This window comes from Terrapene carolina, unplaced genomic scaffold, assembly GCF_002925995.2.
Source record: "Terrapene carolina triunguis isolate 2854851 unplaced genomic scaffold, T_m_triunguis-2.0 Scaffold85, whole genome shotgun sequence".
Taxonomy (NCBI): Eukaryota; Metazoa; Chordata; order Testudines; family Emydidae; genus Terrapene; species Terrapene triunguis.
Window position 1 is genome coordinate 9,852,631 of NW_020664436.1, and position 23,202 is coordinate 9,875,832.

Consider the following 23,202-nt stretch of genomic DNA (forward strand, 5'->3'; position numbering starts at 1 on the left):
GGTGTTAGAATTAACTGCAAGAATGCACTTTATTTTTTATTTCAGGATGTATGACAATATTACCTACAATCCTGTTTCTGATTACAAGAGTATTGAAGGAAACTGCAGTAAAATCAGTGGATAATCAGGTCTCACCACCAGTCAGTGCAACTCTTCAGGCGATAAAAACTATTGTAACTCTTCCAATGGCCAAGACTGAGGAAACTCATAAACAATGGACTAGTCTTATCCGCAGCACTCTGGCATCTGTCTTGGAATACTCCCAACCAGGTAAGCAGTTTACTCTCAACCTGTTGAGCATCTTAAAGCTAAAGCTTCTGTTATGGAGAAGTGAATGTTACGTGTTTGTATATAATATAATATAGGCTACATATCAGGTTAGGATTATGGGGACGAAAAGCTGTGATTAACATAGCATAACTTGTAAAACAGAGAAAAGATCTAAGTGCTAACACAAGCCTGCCTAACTCTCTGCATTATAGTGAACTGTATATATAATGTATAAAATGTATGTAATGCTGAATACAATGCTGATTTTAGAATAATACAGCCTCATCTCAGGGCAGCACACTTCATCTTCATCTTTCTTGACCTCTCAGCTGTCTTTGGCAATATTGATCATACTCTTTTTCTTGAAATCTTGTCCTTACTTGGCTTTTACAAATCAGTTCTCTTCTACCTCTCCGCTCATTTCCTCAGTGTCTTTTTCAGCAGGCCTCCCACCCTTCTCCTGTTTCCATAGGTCTCTCACGGGGCTTGGCACACTTACCTTCTGTTTCTGTGCATTTTCTTTAGTTAACCTCATCAACTCACACAGCTTCAATTACCATCTCTGTACCTTTGACTCACAAATTTACCTCTCCATTCCTGACCTGTCTCTCTTCTGCCAATCCTGCATCTCAGCCTGTCTCTCTGAAAACTCCTGGACGTCTCACAACCAGCTTAACTCCTTGTCTTCCTTCCCAAACTCTTCCTCACTTTCTGTTACTGTTGACAATCCATCCTCCCCCATGTCACCCACGCCCATAAACTAGGAATCATCTTTGATTATGCCCCTCTTTTCCTTTTACCCCAAAATATCTGCCTGCCCAGAGAGAATCAGATCTCAGCGACCAAAATGGTGCATAGGGAGAGAGCCAGTGTCTCAGGTAGGCAGAGCCATAATTGTATCGAGCTGTATGCAGTAGATCAAACTCAATACCTGGAATTGTTGTTCAAGGAAACTGGAAGCCAGTGATGCTGTAAGAGAATCGGTATAATAGGCTTCATATAGTCTTCATCATAGTGAGCGCTACAGTAATTCAGTGTGAAGGTAGTAAAGGCATGGATGACTGTGGCAAATTCACATCAGAGAATTGATCACAATATAGTCTAGCATAATACAGAGGGGTAAAAGACTAGCCACTGATATCACCAGGGAATCAAAGAGAAGTGAGGTCCCAAAAGCATCTCCAGATTGTAAATCTCCTTGACAAAGGACTGAGTGACCCTTTCAGTAATGGGAAAAACCATACCCCTGCCACAACCCCTAGATGCTTCTCCTGGCCTACCAGCAGCATCACCATCTTGTCTGCACTGACTTCAATCAGCTTCCTCTAATCCAAGCATCTTCTCTGCCCTAGAAGAACAAAGAGGCGGTACAATCCATGTTGTCTGACCCAAAAGAGAGATCCAGAGATGCATGTCCTTTACCTACCGAGAGTATCTCTGCCAAAACCATCTCACTACACCCCCAAATAGCCTGAAATATAGATTGAACGGGGGGAGGGGGGAGTGGGGGAGGAGAGTTTGGCAGAAGTGGTCATGTGAAATCTGAAGGGCCAAGAGAGTAATTACACAATGCCCTCCTTTAAGATCTTTGAGAGGAAACAATCATTGGATTAAGTTTTCCAGGCCAAACCCATATTAATTTTCGGTGGCCTCTTTAGTTATATGTCTCATCAAACTTCTCTCTCCCAACGTCACCTTGGCTCAAGGACCTTCAAGCCCCCATTTCCACAAGCACTACTGACACTTATTGTAGACCTTCTGTGGACTTTAGGAGACTTCATTTAACTCCTTGCAAGGTGCATGCACTGAGGCAAGGTTTGCATGCCTTCAGTTCACTTTTCAGGACAGAATGAAGTTGCACACTTCACCAGTTTAGCAAAATGGACAGTGTGCTTTTAACAGGCTTATTAACACAGTCAAATCATAACTAATTTTCAGCAGAACACTAAAGAACCCTTCTCCTTAGTGCAGGCTACTCCCAATCTAGATTTTAGGTTTCTATATCCCAGCCATTTCAGCTGCAGAGGCTGTTTTGAAAGGGTTTGCAAGAGACTTGGTTATAATGGGGACAGTATAATGTTTTTTCCCCCACCATCTTTCTGCTCAAAAATAGCATATTTGTATTTGCTTAAACTTTAAAAACAATAAAAATATACTTGTGGTCAGAGACCAAGCATGAATAATTTTGGCTGCATAGGTGGAAATTTCGGGAAGTTTTAAGCAGTTTAAAAGAGGATTAGACTAGAGTTAATCATCTTAAACAACCTCAACTATATCAGCCACTACCACTAATAGTAAAAATGTGACTCTGGTGGTGGTGAATAGGCACATATTTGAGTGTAATTGAAGTCTTTTCTAGTACATCTCTTTGTTGTGAATTATTCTAGTACACTAGGATTTACTAAACAAACTCCAAAACCTTTTCATAATAAGCTCAGCCTGCTTTTCTTTTTGTTTTTCAGAGGGCACTAAGTCTATTCTTGATGAAGTAAGCATGCTTACAGCGATTGCGCTCTTCCTTTGGTCTGCAAGTACAGAAATAATTGGAGTGCAGTCCTTACAGAATGGCTGCATTAACAGATTTAAAAATGCATTGAATTCCTGTGATCCTTGGGTAAGCTCATCATGTGGGAGTGTGCACAATATTTTAAATGCTTGACACAAAGTAACTAGGAATAACGTTACATTTTCTGAATTCCCTGAAATCTATAATTTCTTCACTTCAAAAAGTAACCAGATCCTGCTTGTCAAATTAACAAATTAACCATCACAACTATTGCATCAATGGCAATTATAACAAAACGTGGCACTTTTGCAGTAGGATTTTCAAGTTACTTGTGCCAAATTCTTGATTTATATAGATTTATAAAAGTTACAACTTTGTTAATGTAAGAAATGTTAGGAAGGAAAAGACCACTGGGCCAAAAAAATCTAAACCTTCTCTGGTTTATTTTAATACTACTTTCTCATAATGCTACTCAAACTCCTGTTTCCATAGATAAAGATTAGGGCCCAAATTTGCAGTGATTCTCCTACTTATATATGTACAAAATTTGTGTTTATATTACTTACTTGTACAAAACACATTTTGAGTGTGCAATTCAGGGATGCAGTTATCTGATTTGCATTTATCTTGATTAGGTTCAAGCCAAGTGTTATCAGCTTCTACTTTCTGTATTCCAACACACCAACCGTGCCCTGTCAACTCCATACATCCATTCATTGGCACCAATAATGGTTGAGAAACTGAAAGCTGTAGAAGGTAACCGTCCAAACAGCAACACAGAGCTATTAGCAGTCCAGGAAGGAATTAAAGTCCTTGAAACATTGGTTGCCCTTGGTGAGGAGCAGAATAGTAAGTATCTTTTTTTCTGTAGAACACTAATAACTCTGAAATACAACATTTTACATCAGGAATGTTGTAATTAGGGATTTGGTAGTGGAGCTGATACAGTTAAAATGGTGGTTGAAATTATGCAAAAACCTGTAATTGTATTATAGCTTTACATGACAAGGGTTGTTGTATGCCAGGATTGCACTAGCACTCCTACCTCTTGTGGTTGTAAAGAAAACTTCTAAATGTGGTGTAGTATTGTCGTCTTGTGCCTGCATGTGGAAAAAAGTAATAGAGAGCTGTGAACTGCTCCAATTGTTACCTCTTTCACTACTGACCATTTTAGCAGACCTATTGCCTATTTATCTAGGTATTTCTACCAATACTACACCCATCACCAAAGTTATTTGATTATCTCGAGAAACAGCTATGCTGGGTTTGGAAGGGCTCTTTGAAATTGTGGGCAAGTCTGAAGAGAGTAACATCACTTTCTTTCCGCAGAAAAGAATATTCATATAATATCTTAAAATTCAGTTAAGTTAAAAATGAATCTGCATTCGGAAACCAATTGACACCCGAGAGATATGTGTAAATAAGATTACTGTTTTCAACATATTCCCCAGTGATATTCATCCATATTAAAAACAAAAAACCCCACATACAATTGGCAGCACTTACTCAAGAGCCACTCTGGTTTTGGAATAGCTGAGCTGAGCAGGTGTGAAATGATAGACTAGTAGAAATGTATGGGGGGAAATTTGTCCAACGTCTGATTTTTGTTAACATTAGTTAGAGCCAAACATATCAGTCCCCCTACTTACATGAGAGCTCAGTTCACATTTACCCCAAAATATAAGAACATAATGAGTAATATTCTGAAAAATCCTTTAACCAAAAATGTTTATTACGAACTTAAAATTTATAGTCTAACATAATTATTTATTTTAAACAAAATAAAGCTGTAATTAGATTATTCAAAAAAATCAGCAGCAATGACTGCTTTAGTTTACTTTTTATTTTTTTCCAAGAACAGTCTCTTCCTTGGGTTGCTGTCTCATCTCATCTCACAAGCTAAGCACACTTGGGCTTGTCAGAACTTGGATGGGAAACTTTTAGTGTCTTGGCAATTTAATAGATGAGTCTTTCCTGAACCAGTGCACCAACACGGGGGGGTGGGGTGGGGTGGGGTGGTGCTGTTCTACTGGAGGTATAATCTTTCAAACAAAAAGTAGAACTAAGGTCCTAACCAAGTGTAGTCACTAAAGATACCAGGAAGCTCTTCACAAAAGTAATGGTAATAAATACTACTACTTTGTGTTTACAAGGCATGTTTTATTTTGGGCTCTCAAAGTACTATACAAATACACTTCAATCCTCCTGTGTGAGAGATTAATAGTATGCCCATTTTACAGATAGGGAAACAGATGCATAACAAGAATAAGTGATTTGCTGAAAATCATAGAATGAGTCAATAACAAAGACTGGGTCTAGAATGCAGGAATTCTGATTCATAAAATCCTTACTCTCACCACTAAACCATACATTCAGAGTAAGAGGTATGCCAGTGTCCTAGTCAAATTCCAAACATGGTAGCTATATTATCCTACCAATACTTATATTTCCCTGCTGCATTTTCAAACTGATATGGAGGTACTCTTCACTTTGTGTCCTAAACTGGTATGTCATACTCCCCATGATGGCTGCTTTACAGAAGTAAGATGAAGTGATTTCTCAATCTGTAAAGTCCTGTAGGATCCTTTTAGGTACAAGATGCCTAGCAGTTTAACAGATTTAGCAGTGAGCACTATCAGGCTGTGTACTAATCTCCCCAGTGAAGTGGCTGGAACAGAACCAAAGTGTATTAAACTCTAGAAAATGTGGAATACAGCCAAATCCTACACCGGCCAGGAAAAAGACTGGATTTCCTGAAAAAAGGTCTTCTGCAGCTTAGACTCCTTTGATTTTATTATATTATTGCTGTGTTTGTTTTCAACTTTGACTGTAATGGCTCTTTTATAGGAACAGTATTATTGCCACAATTCATTTTCCATATAGTTTTCATTTCTAATCTATTATGCTTTTTTCTTCTTTCACTTTCAGGAGTCCAGTTGCTTGCTCTTCTAGTTCCAACTCTGATCTCTTATTTACTGAATGAAAATGCTTTTGCTTCTGCATCTACAATATCGAAAGATCTTCATGAATTTGCACTCCAGAATTTAATGCACATTGGTCCCCTCTACCCTCATGCTTTCAAGACAGTAATGGGAGCTGCTCCTGAATTGAAAATACGTCTAGAAACTGCAGTCCGAGCAAGTCAGGCCAGCAAAGCAAAAGCAGCTGCCAGGCAACCACCACCCACAATACATTCTGTCCCAACAATTAAACTTAAAACTAGCTTTTTTTGAATTATTTTGAGTTATTATTTTTGGGATCATACCTACAATTAAAAGTCAGAAGCACTACATCATTCCTTATGTGCTACTGCATATATGTCTGTATTTTGCATTGTTTGTATGTCAGAGGCAATCTAATAGCTTTATGTGTAATTACTTGAAATTTGTGCATTATAAGGGAAGTAGTGTTACAAGTATTTATATAAATTTTTAAGAAATTGAATTTGTTTGATCATATTTGTGAATCTATGTTATAAATTATCCACCAAAAAAGTATCATCTGTCCTACTAAATTGTGTTGTTTATTTTTAGAACACTGAGTCAAACCTAGCAAATGTAAGTGTTTTTTAAAAGCTAGTTAATGCTATCCAACTGTTGTACCAGCACACTAACACAGCAGGATTGGAGTGGGTGGAGAAACCAGTATTCGGTATTTACTATTTATCTTTGGAAATTTCAGGTGTAATAATCACTTTTTTCTTAAAAACAAAAAACACAAACCTAGTGAAGTTGGGGTGTATCAAACGTATAATTCATTTCAGGTCACATGAAATACAAAAAAAGCAGGAACTGGAAAAGATTGCAGTCTTTTCCAAGATAAACAATCAAGCATGCTGTCAAAATAGGATGTTATTAACTTTGTGGTATATCTCTTTCTTTCAGATCAGTTTCCATGCTTGAGAGTTAATAAATGGATTCAAAGAACCAACCCCCCCTCCCCCATCTCTCACTAAGATAAATAAAAAGATGCATTGGAAATAAGGTTTATAAATGGGACCATATGCCATCTGCATTTCTGTGGCTCTGGAATTTGCCTGTTGCAAAGCTTCTGTGGTAAACTATTTTCCTATTCTGCCCAGATCCCACAGTTCAGTGTTCTGCTTACTTTGCCTGGATTTTCAGAGGGAAGAGCACTGCTACCTGCTACAAGATTTGACTATAATGGGAGCCATTGGGCTGTTTCTCCTGCCAGACTTCACAAGGGGCTGGTGGAGAACCTTCTTCCTGCAGCCATAGGGAGGGGGCTATAGCTCTCACACACCTTTCTTAGAGTCAGGAAGAGGTGAAAGGCATAAGGCCATATACTCTGTGCATATCAGACCTACAATTTCTGGCAAGGGTCCTGATTTATTCAATGCAGTAGTGCTGTTTTCCTGAAGTACAGTATTTTTATTGAATGATATGTTAATGCCTCTGTTCCTATCCATTTTAATAGTCAGCTGAAATCTCTGAATTTTAATGTCTTTTACACTGCTTTAGAATTCCCAGTTTGCCACATAAATCAGGGGCCCTTCCTATATAGGTTTGTTGTGTCATACAACCTATAGGGCTTTCATAATAAATGTAGGCATGTTTCTATCCCTCCATCTTTGTTGTCCATTCAGATGTTCCTGGAACAAGTCAATGTACAAGTTATTTATATAATTTGAGAAGTGGATCCTAAAATTTCTATTGTTTGAACCTCACAATAGGAAATTAGTAGTAATCAGAATTTAATTGTATGATTGATTTTTGGCTGAAATATGTATGGATTCTGATCTTGTAGGCATTTACCCATCTCTTTCTTTTAAATAGCCACTGTGATAGCCTTTCCTTTGAGCATCTGTGCAAGGGGAAGGGAAAGATCAACTGTAATTAAAACCAATTAACTAAGAACAAGATAGTTCTCTTTCACCCTGTCACAGTTAGTTTGTGCAAACTCTTTAACATAAAGTTATGTTTAGAAAAGCTTTTAATTCAGAATTGTTCTTGACCATTATTCAAGATCACAAAGAATGGTGTGAACCCTGTTTTCCTGCAAACAGTTACTATAGGATGTATCTTTACTCCCACACCTAGTTCCACTAATGTAATAGGACTAGACATGAGCGTAAAGACACATAGAGTAATAAAGTGTTTATAGAATGAAGCCCAAAGTGAGGAAAGAGTAGCAGCAAAGAATTATTTGCTTTATTCTTCCTTTCTGTACATAGTGAATAAGTTAATTAAAATTTACAATATAATTCATAATTTCAAAGCTGAAACACTAAAAGCTCATTTGAATAAAAAAGTACAAGCCTTTTAACATTTCATTAGGGAAGGTGAATTTCAAAAATGTGACAGCAAGATTTTTAGAGAAACCATATGAACACGTAAAACAGCTGGAAGTGAGAAAAACAATAAGATATGCTTTCTCTGATTGTTTCAGGTTAGTTTATGCTTACTGGGTTCCTATCTGTGCCATGCAACAAACATGTAGGAACCCCAATGAAATTGCTGAATTTTTTTTTTGTTGTGCATTGAGGACAAGTCTTCCCTTCTGTCATGAGCTGTCTGCCAGTTTCTCTCTGCCTTGCCTGAATTAGCAGCAAGAATTCTTGTTGTTGTCTCCTAATTCCCCTAAAATAGTCTTGTTTTACCCTAGCACTTTTTTTCCAGTTAGAATTGAATTTCTTACTAAACAAGATGGCTGGAAACTCAGAAAAGGCAAAGAAACAAATCTTAAAATGCAAGTTTAGAGCCAGCCAAGCAAAAGTGGGAAGCCATAGGAAGCCAGTAAAAAAAAGTAAAATGGGCGAAAAATGTTAATTGAAGGGAAAACAGACACAGAGATTGAGGGATAAGGGAAAGGCAGACGCAGATGAAAAGAGAGGCTTTTCCTCCACCACCTACAGACATACTGGGGTCTCATGCTCATTTAGAAACAAGCCTCTCAAGTTTCCTATCGACATTGTCCTGTCCTTTTCCTGCTCCTCAGGAAAAAAATTATTTTATATAATAATCTGGCACCAAACATCATTTGATTAAAAGGCGAAGTAACTTGGCATGCCTTCCTCGCTTTTGTTCTTCCTCTCTTTTCCTCTCTCTGCCTTTCCCAGGTTTCATGGTCTTTTTTCAGTCTGGTTTTCCCCTGAATTAACTTATCCACTTCCCCTCTCCATTTTTCTTCTCTCTCTACTCTTTCCTGTTTTTCTCACCACCCTCCTTACTTTTGCTCCCTATGAGCTTGGTTTTCTCCAGCTCATATTTTCTCTCACCACTCCTGCTTTTTCCATCTTCCTTGCTATACCTCATTCTCCTTTTTCTCTGTCTCCAAGCTCCTTTAGTTTTTTCCCCTCTGAGCCAGAGTGAAGAGATCACCTAGTATGCTCCTCTCTGTAGTTATAGTGATCTCTCTTACTGTGGGCAAGGAAGCAGGCAAGCACTGGCCTTCTGAAGAAGTGATAGATGGCCATCAGCTAACCAGAAATATTGCTTTGAAAAGCTCAGCAACACTCCTAGTCTACAAAATATGGTGAAGGCTCTGGGACTACTCAGTGCCTTCACCATTGATGGGCCTGTAGAAATGCTCATCTTATGCCAAGACAGTAGCGTTGGTGACATATTGGGACTGTTGCTTACAGAGCTTGCAGCATTTTTAGTGGCCTCACATGTTCTCTGTCTTTTTAGCTTTCTTTTGGATTTGGCAATCCCATTCCTCTTAAGCAAGGCTCCTTTCATTAATATCTCTGTGAATCTGTAGTAGATCTTTGAGTGGCCCCAGAGTATGAGATAGGATGTGAGGGCCATGGCAGCTGCAGCAGAGTAGGAGGCTCTGGCTCTCCTCCTCAAACACCAGCTGGTGAATCCATCCCCTTGGCCCAGCTTCTCACGAGGAGCCAATTTTAAAAGTTTAGGCTCTCACTGTCCTTTCAGAGGAGGCTGTGGTTCCCATGAGACTTCCTGCAATATGACCCAGTGACCTTCCTCAGCATTCCCCCTCTAGGGAGAACAGAGGTTCCAGGACAAGCTTCCTTCTACTGCAGTTCTATGGGATGGCTTTACAGGTCTCAGCAATCCAGCTTTTCCTTCTGCTGCAGGGAAGAGCAGTCTTCAGAAGATCCTCCTGTGCTGAACCCTTACAGCACTACAGCTTTCCAAAACTCCTCCTCCAGGCAGCTCATCCTAGAGTTTTCCTCCCTAAGGCTGAGGAGGAGGGGACTGCAGTGTACCATAATTTTCAGTGCCCAGTTCCCTGTCTCCATCCCCTTACAGTTGAGGAAAATGGCCCTTTCTACTCCAGCCATTTTTTAACAATGTAGTTTTATAACATGCTGGCTAAGGCCATGTCTACACTACAAAATTGTCAACCTACAGCTAGCCACCGCAGTTATTAAATTGTTTGTGTGTGCACACTTGGCTCCTTGGGTCAGTGGTGCACAGCCTCATCAGGAGCACTTTATTGTATTGTCAGTGTGGGGCATAGTGGGATGGCTCCTGAAAGCCAGTAACAACGCAGTGTTTACATTGACACTGTGTTGAACTAACTACATTGACTGACTTTACATAGCTCAAAGAGCTGGTGTTACTAAATCAGCACAGAGAGGCACTTATGTTAGTGGGAATCAAATTTAAGTGAAGGCTGCTTATGTTGACTTAACTATGGGCTGTAGACTGAGCCGCATTGTGTTGTGCCTCCCTCTAATACCTAGTCTTCAGAGGCTACTGTAACCAGTGAATGGACTTGCTTCACTACCTCCCATGCTAAAGGCTGTTGACGGTCCTGAGTAGAAAGTGCTTGTACGGTGGATGCATCACTGAACCGACCTGCCTTAGCTTTATGCAAAGCTGCTCTTGCAGAAAATCTTGCCATGCTGCTGAGAAAGTGATTATTCTGGATACAACTGCCAGCCTCTGTCTGTCCTCTGTGCTAAAGTGTGCCACCCAGCCTTACAGAGGACAGGAGTAGTTCTCGTGATTAAGGGCTGGGGTGAAAAATGGTTAATTTCCTCTGGAATTTGTACATTTCTCACGGTGCTGTTGACATGTGTGGCTCTGTACGTCTGTCTGATGCAACTACCATGGGCCTCTGCCAGCTCCCAGGGAGCGAAGACACTTGGGGAGAGGGGTTGGTTTTGGGTCGAGGGTTACGTGGATTCTCTCCTCCAGCCCCTGCTTTTGCGGGGTGGGAGGAACGGAAGTGGGTGAGGATCTGCCTGGAAGGCGCCTGCTCGCTCCTGGCCCTGGGGCAGAGCGCTTATCTGAGGAGCTGACACAGGGATGTTTTCCCTAGTGTGATTTCCGTTTCTCAGAACTGGGGAGTAGAGCAGCCGGCGACCGAGGCGGGACAGAGTCAGACCCTGCCCTGTCTGTGCTGAGCTCCCCGGCAGAATGGCCCCAGAACTACATTTCCCAGAGTGCCGCGGGCCGGGCCGGTGCGGATCGCGCGCTGGAATTGTCCCCGCCGGGCCCCGGTAGCAGCCGGCGGGGGCGTCCTGTCAGGCGGTGACGGCGGGCGGGCGCGCCCAGGTTGTTGCTGCTGCCGGGACGCGGCGGCTGCGGGCGGCGGCTCCGGCCATGGACGAGCAGGCGGGGCCCGGCGTTTTCTTCAGCAACAACAACAACAATAACGCGCTGCTGCTGCCGCCGGGCGGGGCCGGGCCAGGGCTGGAGCCGGGGGAGGCGGCCGCGGGGGGCTCCTTGGCGGCGGCCGCCCCGGCCCCGGTGTCCGCGGCCCGGGCTCAGTACAGCGTCCCCGGGATCCTGCATTTCCTGCAGCACGAGTGGGGCCGCTTCGAGGCGGAGCGAGCCGAGTGGGAGGTGGAGCGGGCGGAGCTGCAGGTAACGTCGACCCACCCCCCGGCCCGGCTCTGCTGGCCCCGCGTCTCCCGGGGCCTGGGCCCGCCCCGCTGCGCCCGACTCCCAGCGCCGCGGGCCCGCTCCCCGGCCCGGCCGCCCCCCGTGCAGTGACTGCGAGGTCCGGCCGCTGTATGGGGGAGGCAGAGCCGCAGCCTGGAGCCCCTCGGACACCGGCCGTCCCCTCTGGCGTCTGAGCTGCCCCGCATCCCACTCCCCGGGAAAGGGCAGCGCTGGCAGCTCCGCCCCGGCCGCGCAGCGTGTGGGGGGCGTGACGCCCGCGCCCCCTCAGCCCGACGCACCCGCACCGGGCAGGGGGGAGTGACAGCCACTGTCTCAGCGGTTGAGGTGGCAGGACGCTGAGCCTTATGTGCCCCAGGGGGCACCCAGGTCACAGTGCTGCCCTCAGTCTCTGTCATGTTCTCTGTCAGTTTCACCTGTGAGTTGTGGCTGTTCTGCGGACCCCTGCTGCGCTGGGGCTTGGGGTGTCTGGTCCCACTCTCTCTTATTTCTCCCATTTTATCTTCCCTTGTTTCTTTGAATGGCTTCAGTTTCTTCCTGTCTCTTTCTTAAACTGAAGGGGAGGGAGGAGGAGTGATGCCATGTACTCTTCTGCTCTCCCTATGTGTGCTGAGAGAGGCTGAATCCTGGGCCCTGTCCATCCTAGAATAACTGGGACCATTAATTCTCCAGCAGTGGTAGCAATGGTAGAAGGTGTAGTGGAGAAAAGACCTTGGCATCTTTGTTTTCTACATTACAATTGTTGTCGTTCCTGACCGAAGATGACACTGACAACAGTTTTATGTCTTGTGAGTATGGCTGTGGCTAAAAAGACCGATGCGAGAGTGCCAATCCTTGCTGCATGAAGTGCATAGGTAGCTGGATGCTGAGGAAGAGATTACAATCTGTGTCTGCTGAGTCTGCCGCTGGTTACGACTCAGCCTCTGTGCCTCAAGATCCATATGGTGGTTAATCTCATATTTGGTAACCCCATCGTTGACTACTGCTTATATTGCTATTGTAGTATTGCCTACACTACACTACAGTTTCTGCTGTTGATGCTTCCCAGAGTAGTTGCATAGTGAAGAAAGCATCCTAATTTTCCTGTGTAGATAAGGCCCAGACCTCTTAGCCTTCAGTTGGTCAGAGCAAGTTGCTAGATAGAGGACTCTCATCCTCCCATCCCTTCCTGGGCTAAGGAGTTAGAGCTCTAATCAGTCACAAACTATCTAGAACCACTTCTCTCAGGCCATGTCTACACTAGCGAGCTTACAGCTGTACAGCTATACCAATGCAGCTGTGCCGCTGTAAGATCGCTCATGTAGCTGCTCTATGCCCATGGGAGAAGCTTCCCCCCGCCCATACATAGCGCTGTCCACACCAGCACTTCTGTCGGTGTAACTTATGTCGGTCTGAGGGGTGTTTTTTCACACTCCTGAGTGACATAAGTTATACCGACAAAAGTGCTAGTGTAGACATAGCCTCAGTGATTAGCATGCTGTAAGAACTGTAATAGGAGAGGGGTTTTTCCAACCATTTACAGGTGAGTTGCAAGAATGAATCTGTCATAGATCACATCTCTGTCAGACTCCTAATAACTAACTACTTGGTTCTCATAGTGACCATGTTTGAGACTAAGCACCTACCACCCATTCCTTTTCTCTAGGTTTCCCTCTTTGTTTTTCGCTTCCTATCCCTTCGTCCTCTTTTCTCTTCATATCCCTTCCCCAACATGCCGCAACGCAGGCTGTTCCCTGTTTTTTATAGGCAGGAGAATCTCCTGATTTTGTCAATCTCTCTGTTCCTGTGGGATTATCAGGAAGGTCTTCTGAACAGGATTGCAGGTGTGATGTTCTTCTATGGTGATTCCCTTGCACAAGTTTAAAGACGTGATTGTGAGGACAAGGGAAAGAGAAGGATGGATGTGATTGTCTGACCTGAACTGATTGACCTTCACTGCAGAATTTGTAATTGATTCATTATCTATTTGTGTCTAATTAACAGAAACGTGTTGAAAATAATCTGTGTATTTGGGACAGATATAATGAGCCTCAGGCAGGCCACATGTATAGTGGAATCCCATAAATAAGGTTTGATTTGGGCAAACTTTATCTTGATAATCATATGATATGTATGTATTCACATTACAATGTGAATCACAAATAAAATGGGCATGAGAGAAAAATGTCCATCTTGCAAGAACCTAATCGTGCTAAGCTTTTTAAACTGATAAGAACAGATAGTAGATAATGTTTTCACTACTACTACTGCTTTGCACTTATGTAGCACGCTTCATCAAAGGATCTCAAGATACTTTAAAAAGGTTGGTAAAGATGATTCCCCATTTTATACACTAGATGGAAAAACTGAAGTACAGAGGTTAAACTACTTGCCATCTTGTCAACGGCAGAATTAGTAATATAACTAGGGCTGTCAAGTGATTTAAAAAATTAATCGCGTGATTAAACAATAGAATACCATTTATTTAAGTATTTTTGGATGTTTTCTACATTTTCAAATATATTGATTCCATTTACAACACAGAATACAAAGTGTGCAGGGCTCACTTTATGTTTATTTTTGATTACAAGTATTTGCACTGTAAAAAACCAAAAACATAGTATTTTTCAGTTCACCTAATACAAGTACCGTAGTGCAATCTCTTTATCATGAAAGTTGAACTTACAAATGTAGATTTATGTACAGAAAATAACTGCATTCAAAAATGAAACAATGTAAAACTTCAGAGCCTGCAAGTCCACTCAGTCTTACTTTTTGTTCAGTCAATCACTCAGACAAACAAGTTTGTTTACATTTGCAGGAGATAATGCTGCCCACTTCTTGTTTACAGTGTCGCCTGAAAATGAGAACAGGCGTTCTCATGGCACTGTTATAGCCAGCGCCGCAAGATATTTACGTGCCAGATACGCTAAAGATTCATGTCCCTTCATGCTTCAACCACCATTTCAGCGGACATACGTCCATGCTGATGACGGTTCTGATCGATAACAGTCCAAAGCAGTGCAGACCAATGCATGTTCATTTTCATTATCTGAGTCAGATGCCACCAGCCGAAGGTTGATTTTCTTTTTTGGTGCTTTGGGTTCTGTAGTTTCTTTATCGGAGTCTTGCTCTTTTAAGATTTTTGAAAGCCTGCTCCATACCTCAACCCTCTCAGATTTTGGAAGGCACTTCAGATCCTTATACATTGGTTCCAGTGCTGTAGCTATCTTTAGAAATCTCACATTGGTACCTTCTTTGCATTTTGTCAAATCTGCAGTGAAAGTGTTCTTAAAATGAACAACATCCGAGACTGCTATAACATGAAATATATGGCAGAATGCGGGTAAAACAGAGCAGGGGACATAAAATTCTCCCCCAAAGAGTTCAGTCACAAATTTAATTAACACACATTCTTTTAACGAGTGTCATCAGCATGGAAGCATGTCCTCTGGAATGGTGGCAGAAGCATGAAGGGGCATACAAATGTTTATCATATCTGGCACGTAAGTACCTTGCAATGCTGGCTACAAAAGTGCCATGCGAACGCCTGTTCTCACTTTCTGGTGACATTGTAAATAAGAAGAGGGCAGCATTATCTCCTGGAAATGTAAACAAATTTGTTTGTCTTAGTGATTGGCTGAACAAGAAGTAGGATTGCGTTGACTTGTAGGCTCTGAAGTTTTACATTGTTTTGTTTTTGAGTGCAGTTATGTAACAAAAAAAGTCTACATTTGTAAGTTGCACTTTCACGACAGAGATTACACTACAGTACTTGTATGAGGTGAATTGAAAAATACTATTTCTTATGTTTATCTTTCACTGTGCAAATATTTGTAATCAAGAATAATATAAACTTTGATTTCAATTAAAACACAGAATACAATATATATATATAAATGTAGAAAAACATCCAAAATATTTAATAAATTTCAATTGGTATTCTATTGTTGTTGTTATTGTATTCTATTAATCGCGATGAATTCTTTTTTTAGTTAATTGCACGAGTTAACTGCGATTAATCAACAGCCCTAAATATAATCTATTTTTTCTGACTACCAGTTATCTGCTTCATCCCCTGGGCCTGCTGCCTCTGTGCCAAAGCATCTCAATAAGGTTATAATTAGCTTTGATTGGCACTGCCACAAGCTGTAAAAACATTTATCTGCTAGAGAGTGATACTCAAAAAGGTGTGAAATTCTTTGCAACCTTTGTAAAACTCAAAAATTATTTCCTATCTGACAATTTACAAATGATTGCTCTCTGATCTGTATTTTGTGCTACTGGGAAATGGCTTTTGGAAATTAATTGATCCATATAGCTGAATTATAAGCAGTGTTAATTAAAACTAAATTCCACTGACTTCTGAAGCCTTCCAGGTGGCATGCATATATATGTTTGTGTGTGTATTTAATAGAAGTTTGAGGTCATATAGTTTATCTTTCTCTTGATGCCAAATTGTTCCCTATTGTACATTTACTAGTTTTTCATCCAGCCTAGTTTAAATGTTAAATTATTGCTTTTCTTGGGAGACTGTTTTGTGCTCCTGATAGTACATCATTTTTTTCTCAATTTTATCTCATTTCGCATATGCTTCTTGTGCTAGTCTAACTCCTCACATACTATGGTATTTACACCTTTCAGATAGTGCAGGGGTAGCCAACCTGAGCCTGAGAGAGAGACAGAATTTACCAATGTACATTGCCAAAGAGCCACAGTAATACATCAGCAGCCCCCTATCAGCTCCCCTGCTCCCAGCACCTCCTGCCCATCGACAGCCCCGCCAATCAGCGCCTCCCTCTCCCTCTCCGCACTCCTGATCAGCTGTTTCGTGGCGTGCAGGAGGCTTGGGGCGGGGGAGGAACGAGGGCATGGCAGGCTCAGAGGAGGGAGTAGGGACAGGGCCTGTGGCAGACCCAGGGTTGAGCAGTGAGCACCCTCGGGCACATTGGAAAGTTGGCGCCCGTAGCTCCAGCCCCGGAGTCTGTGCCTATACAAGGAGCCGTATATGAACTTGTGAAGAGCCGCATGTGGCTCCGGAGCCACAGGTTGGCCACCCCTGAGATAGTGTATACTGTTACCATGTTTTCATAGAATCATAGAATATCAGGGTTGGAAGGGACCTCAGGAGGTCATCTAGTCCAACCCCCTGCTCAAAGCAGGACCAATTCCCAACTAAATCATCCCAGCCAGGGCTTTGTCAAGCCGGGCCTTAAAAACCTCCAAGGAAGGAGATTCCACCACCTCCCTAGGTAAAGCATTCCAGTGCTTCACCACCCTCCTAGTGAAATAGTGTTTCCTAATATCCAACCTAGACCTCCCCCACTGCAACTTGAGACCATTGCTCCTTGTTCTGTCATCTGCCACCACTGAGAACAGCCGAGCTCCATCCTCTTTGGAACCCCCCCTTCAGGTAGTTGAAAGCAGCTATCAAATTCCCCCTCATTCTTATCTTCTGGAGACTAAACAATCCCAGTTCCCTCAGCCTCTCCTCATAAGTCATGTGCTCCAGACCCCTAATCATTTTTGTTGCCCTCCGCTGGACTCTTTCCAATATTTCCACATCCTTCTTGTAGTGTGGGGCCCAAAACTGGACACAGTACTCCAGATGAGGCCTCACCAATGTCGCATAAAGGGGAACGATCACGTCCCTCGATCTGCTGGCAATGCCTCTACTTACACAGCCCAAAATGCCATTAGCCTTCTTGGCAACAAGAGCACACTGTTGACTCATATCCAGCTTCTCGTCCACTGTGACCCCTTGGTCCTTTTCTGCAGAACTGCTACCTAGCCATTCGGTCCCTAGTTGTAGCAGTGCATAGGATTCTTCCGTCCTAAGTGCAGGACTCTGCACTTGTCCTTGTTGAACCTCATCAAGTTTCTTTTGGCCCAATCCTCCAATTTGTCTAGGCCCCTCTGTATCTGATCCCTACCCTCCAGCGTATCTACCACGCCTCCCAGTTTAGTGTCATCTGCAAACTTGCTGAGAGTGCAGTCCACACCATCCTCCAGATCATTAATAAAGATATTAAACAAAATTGGCCCCAGGACCGACCGTTGGGGCACTCCGCTTGAAACCGGCTGCCAACTAGACATGGAGCCATTGATCACTACCCGTTGAGCCTGACGATCTAGCCAGCTTTCTGTCCACCTTACAGTCCATTCATCCAGCCCATACTTCTTTAACTTGGTGGCAAGAATACTGTGAGAGACTGTATCAAAAGCTTTGCTAAAGTCAAGGAATAACACATCCACTGCTTTCCCCTCATCCACAGAGCCAGTTATCTCCTCATAGAAGGCAATTAGGTTAGTCAGGCACGACTTGCCCTTGGTGAATCCATGCTGACTGTTCCTGATCACTTTCCTCTCCTCTAAGTGTTTCATAAATGATTCCTTGAGGCCCTGCTCCATGATTTTTCCAGGGACTGAGGTGAGGCTGACTGTCCTGTAGTTCCCCGGATCCTCCTTCTTCCCTTTTTTAAAGATGGGCACTACATTAGCCTTTTTCCAGTCATCCTTTGCCTTCCCTTCTGTAGTCATAGCCTAGCCAAGCTACGCTTATTTAGGTTTTTTTAATCTCCTCATAAATCAATCCCACTATGATCCCTGTTCACTTGTGGTTGTGTTCTCCAAACTTCCTCTGATTTGCTAATATTTTCTTTGTAATGAGATTCCCAGAATTAAATGCAGTATTCCATACCCACTCTCACCAAAGCCAAACAGAAAGATTGTTACCTTTCTATTGCATCTGTTCCCTTGCACAACTTTAAAAAAGAAATGCTTGTGGGGACAAGGGAAACAGGTAGGACGTGATTCTAACCTGGAGTGATTGACCTTAATTGTAGAATTTGTCATTTAGTAATTGATTCATTATCTATTTGTATCAAGTTAACAGAAACAACTGTTAAAAATAACCTATGTATTTGGCACAGATATAATATGTGCATTAGGCAGGTGACGTACAGTGGAATCCCATAAATAGATTGATTTGGCAAACTTTGTCTTGATATTCATATGTATGTATTCATGATTAGCACCCTACCAAATTCATGACCATGAAAAATGTGTCATGGATCGTGAAATCTGGTCTCCCTCCATGAAATAGGTCTTTTGTGTGCTTTTACCCTATACTATACAGATTTCATGGAGGAGACTAGCGTTTCTCAAATTGGCGGTCCTGACCCAAAAGGGAGTTGCAGGGGGGTCGCGGTATTGCCACCCTTACTTTTGTGCTGCCTTCAGAGCTAGGTGACGAGAGAGCGGCGGCTGTTGGCCAGGTTCCCAGCTCTGAAGGCAGTGTCCCGCCACCAGCAGCACAGAAGTACGGTTGGCAATACCATACCATGCCACCCGTACTTCTGCACTGCTGCCTTCCGAGCTGGGCAGCTGGAGAGTAGTGGCTGCTGACTGAGGGCCCATCTCTGCAGGCAGCAGCACAGAAGTAAGGGTGACAATACAATACCACGCCATCCTCACTTCTCCGCCACTGCTGGCAACGGCTCTGCCTTCACAGCTGGGCTCGCTGCCAGCAGCCACCGCTCTCCAGCTGCCCAGCTCGGAAGGCAGGGTCTCCGCCAGCAGCAGCGCAGAAGTACTGCAACTCCACTAGTTGTAACCTTGTGACCACCCCACAGCTCCTTTTTGGGTCAGGATCCCTAGAATTACAACACTGTGAAATTTCAGGTTTAAATAGCTGAAATCATGAAATTTACTATTTTAAAAATCCTATGACCGTGAAATTGACCAAAATGGATCATGAATTGGTAGGGCCATATTCATGATACAGTGTACCTCACAAATAAAATATGCATAAGAGAAAAAAATTCCATCTTGCATGATGGGATGTTTATGTTAATTTCTCATGCTTTCATTTGAGGTTTCTAACATCTTGCATAGCAAACTCTTTTCTAATTTGCTGTTTCACTCTCACCTGTTGGATTTTCTCAGTATTAGTTTTTCCCAAGTTTATCCTTTCCATCAAGAATCCCCCAAAAATGTACTAGCTCACATTTTTCAAGTTCAGTCTTATTTTGTGATCTGCCCCGTTGTCATCTTTCTTTTGTCATTTCTCTCTTTGCTGGGGTTCTTAACATTTATACATTAATATCACTTGCAAATTTAATTAATATGCTCTTTATTCCCTCTTCTGATTAATGAAGATGTTCAGTAAGATCAAAACTAACACAGATTCATGCATGACGCCAATAGATGCATATCCCCCTAATTATATACTTTGCCATTATACTGTTGCTATTTGCTTACAAGTATTTACAGTAGAACCTCAGAGTTATGAACACCTCAAGATTGGAGGTTGTTCGTAACTGTGAAATGTTCATAACTCTTAACAAAACATTATGGTTGTTCTTTCAAAAGTTTACAACTGAACATAGACTTAATACAGCTTTGAAACTTTACTGTGCAAAAGAAGAATGCTGCTTTTAACCATCTTAATTTAAATGAAACAAGCTGTGAAACCATCTCCTTACGTTGTCAATGTTTTTGAATTTTCCTTTATTTTTTTTAGTAGTTTACATTTAACATAGTACTGTATTTGTGTTTTGTTTTGTTTTGTCTCTGCTGCTGCCTGATTGTGTACTTCCGGTTCCAAATAAGGTGTATGGTTGACGGGAGTTTGTAACTCTGGTGTTCATAATTCTGGGGTTCTGCTGTAGTGAGTTTTCGGTGCACATGAGTATTCATGTCTGAGCTGATATAAACTAATGCAAAGAGTAAGATGTTGTGAGACACTGTCAAATATTTTGCTGAAATTAAGTGTTCATCAGCTTCATTCCCTTCATCCTGTTTTGTTTTTTGATAGTATTGCAAAATATAATTTGTGCTTATAGCTTATTCTATTCTCTTCTAGTTTGGTGATTTATTATTATTGGAAATGGAAGCTAGATTTATAGAGCAGAAATTGACACAATTGCACATCAATTTTTGAAAATCAGTGCTAACTTTTCTTAGATTCTTCTAGGATAACTGCTCAGTTCTCCATTGGTTTTCAAAAATAATTATTCATTGTGTTTGTGTTTTTACTTAAATTATATTTTACTTAGATTAGGTTTTTTACTGTTAAAATGTACACTATTTACAACAGACAACTTTTTTTTATAAAAAGAGAACAGTCGGACATTTGGGAGTAGTGGAACTTGTAAGGGAAAATGCTCTCTTACTGTTTGTCCATAAGTAACCTATTCTTTGGAAAACGTTAATCAAATAGATAAAGGTGACCAGGTGGACATAATTTACTTGGGTTTTCAGAAAGGTTTTCAGAAAGACCACATGTAAGATATTAATGAGTAAAACAACTAAAAAGATAAGGGCTAAGCTTTGTCAGAGATTAAAATGGTGTGAAGTCGTAACAAATAGCTGGTGTGAAAGGATACTGTTTGAATTGGAGAGAAGTGATAGAGGAGCATCTTGGAGGTTAGTATTGGGGTCAGTGTTCGGATCTCTAGGGGTTGGGGAGAAGCACTGATGGTTGGAATTGTGACAGAGAGAGCTCCTCTCTGTTTCCCTCTTCTGCTATAAAACAGAAGCAGTGTCTAGTGAGTGGTAGGATTGGGCCATCCGAGGCAACTGAGTTATAGTAGTCAGGAAAGGGGGGTAATCAAATGGATGAGCATGCTATTTATATTTTTGAGAACAGTATTTGTCTTTTTAAAAAAAAAAAAATTTACACATATACTATTCCCTGACATTCAGGTGATACCTTATAAATAAACTGGTGCAGAATGACAGCCTTTTATTGCAAATTTAATTCAGTCAGACTTTGAAAAAGTAAAAATATTAATCTTGAAATGGATAGTGAGTTGATGAAGTTGAATTTATTTAGTTTTTTAAAAAGTGTAAAATTTCAGATGAATTTAAGTATTTTTGGAGTTTGAACAGAATAATGGAAGACAAAATAAAATTTGCAGACATCAGATATTACATAATATAACCCTCCCGCCCCCCCCCCCCAAACAAAACAATAAAAACAAACCCCAAACTTCTTATATGCTGATGAGAACTGAACTTTTGGGACCCTTTGGGGAAGATGATTTGGCAAAAGTCTTGCATAACTCATTGAAGATGTTTGCTGAATAAGAAGCAATAGCTTAAAAAGGCAAATAATAGTTGGGTTCATAGTTTTTGGAAGGATAAAAATATGGAAGATTATGACAGTGTCCATTTTTTAAATTTCTTAAGCACAGTGGAGACTGAAGTGCTCCAAAGAAGTGAAAAGAAGATAGAGAATATTGGAAAATGAAAAGAGGTTGCAAGAGCTAAATTTATTTAGTCTGGAAAGATGCTAAATGGACCTTAAAGTAATTGAAAAATTATTAACAGTGAAGGGAAATCTGCCAGTTGCAGACGTTTTAATTAGAGCATTCACCTGAAGCGGAGGAGGAAAGGTTATTTTATTACCGGTATATCATTGGTTTGGGTTTTTTGTTGATCAGTTCTCACAAATGAGCACTTACACTCATGAGTAGCCTCATTTAAGACATGGGACTACTTGTGCAAGTAACTGTTCACCAGTGTGAGTAAGGAGTAAAATGTACAGGCTTGATTGTTAAGTGCAGAGGAAAATTTAAGAACTAAATCACTTCTGAATATAATTTGAAGGGATTATCAAGGCCCTTCATATCTCTGCCCCTTCTTATATATTCTTTTCTTTTATTGCATCAGTACCCAATGACTGTCCACTTTTCTCACCACCATCTTTGCACGTTCTCCCAAGGTTGGGCCCAGGATCTGTTAAGCTTATGATTTAAAGACCTGTATGAACCCATTAATAGTGCAAAGTCATGCATTTAGGGAATAACAAGAATTGTTGCTATAAACTGGGGATTTATCAGTTGGAAGCAACAGAGGATGAGAAAGACCTGGATGTATTGGTTGATCACAGGATTAATATGAGCTGTCAATGTGATGCGGCTGTAAAAAAGACTAATGCACTGGTGAGACCTCATCTGAAATACTGTGTGCAGTACTAGTCTCTCATTAAGAAAGATGAATTCAAACTTGAACACAGAAGGCCTCCTAGGATGATCTAAGGAATGGAAAACCTACATTATGAGAGAGACTCAAAGAGCTTTGCTTGTTTAGCCTCACCAAAAGAAGGCTGAAGGGAGATTTGATTGCGCTATATAAATACATCAGAGGGATAAATACCAGGGAGGGAGAGGAGTTATTTAAGTTAAGCACCCATGTGGACACAAGAACAAATGGATATAAATTGGCCATCATCAAGTTTAGGCTTGAAATTAGGCAAAGGTTTCTAATCATCAGAGGAATGAAGTTCTGGAAAAGCCTTCCAAGGGGAGCAGTGGGGGCAAAAAACGTAACTGGCTTCAAGACTTAGCTTGATAAGTTTATGGAGGGAATGGTATGACAGGACTGCCTACAATGGCATGTGGCCCATTGGCAACTGCCAGTAGCAAAAATCCCCAACATCCAGAGATGGACACTAGATGGGAAGAGCTCTGAGCTACTACAGAGAATTCTTTCCTAGACATCTGCCTGGTGGGTCTTGCCCACATGCTCAGGGTCTAACTGATTACCATATTTGGGGTTGGGAAGGAATTTTCCCTCAGGTCAGATTGGCAGAGACCAGGAGGT

At 41.7% G+C, this 23,202-nt stretch overlaps 2 protein-coding genes across 4 annotated transcripts in view; both read left to right on the forward strand.

Moving 5' to 3' along the window:
* The window catches only part of HEATR5B (HEAT repeat containing 5B), an 84,807-nt gene extending 76,862 nt beyond the window's left edge, over window positions 1-7,945 (forward strand). The window contains exons 33-36 of the mRNA XM_026649512.2: window positions 46-270; window positions 2,733-2,884; window positions 3,412-3,625; window positions 5,705-7,945. Of these exons, the coding sequence (XP_026505297.1) occupies window positions 46-270; window positions 2,733-2,884; window positions 3,412-3,625; window positions 5,705-6,009 (896 nt within the window). The 3' untranslated portion in view covers window positions 6,010-7,945. The remainder of the gene's footprint in view (window positions 1-45; window positions 271-2,732; window positions 2,885-3,411; window positions 3,626-5,704) is intronic.
* Window positions 7,946-11,279: 3,334 nt separating this feature from the next.
* Window positions 11,280-23,202, forward strand: part of STRN (striatin) — a 93,609-nt gene continuing 81,686 nt past the window's right edge. For all 3 annotated transcript variants that reach the window (XM_024209893.2, XM_024209894.2, XM_024209895.2), the window contains exon 1: window positions 11,280-11,577. In XM_024209893.2, coding sequence (XP_024065661.1) covers window positions 11,314-11,577 — 264 coding nt within the window. In that variant the 5' untranslated portion in view covers window positions 11,280-11,313. The remainder of the gene's footprint in view (window positions 11,578-23,202) is intronic.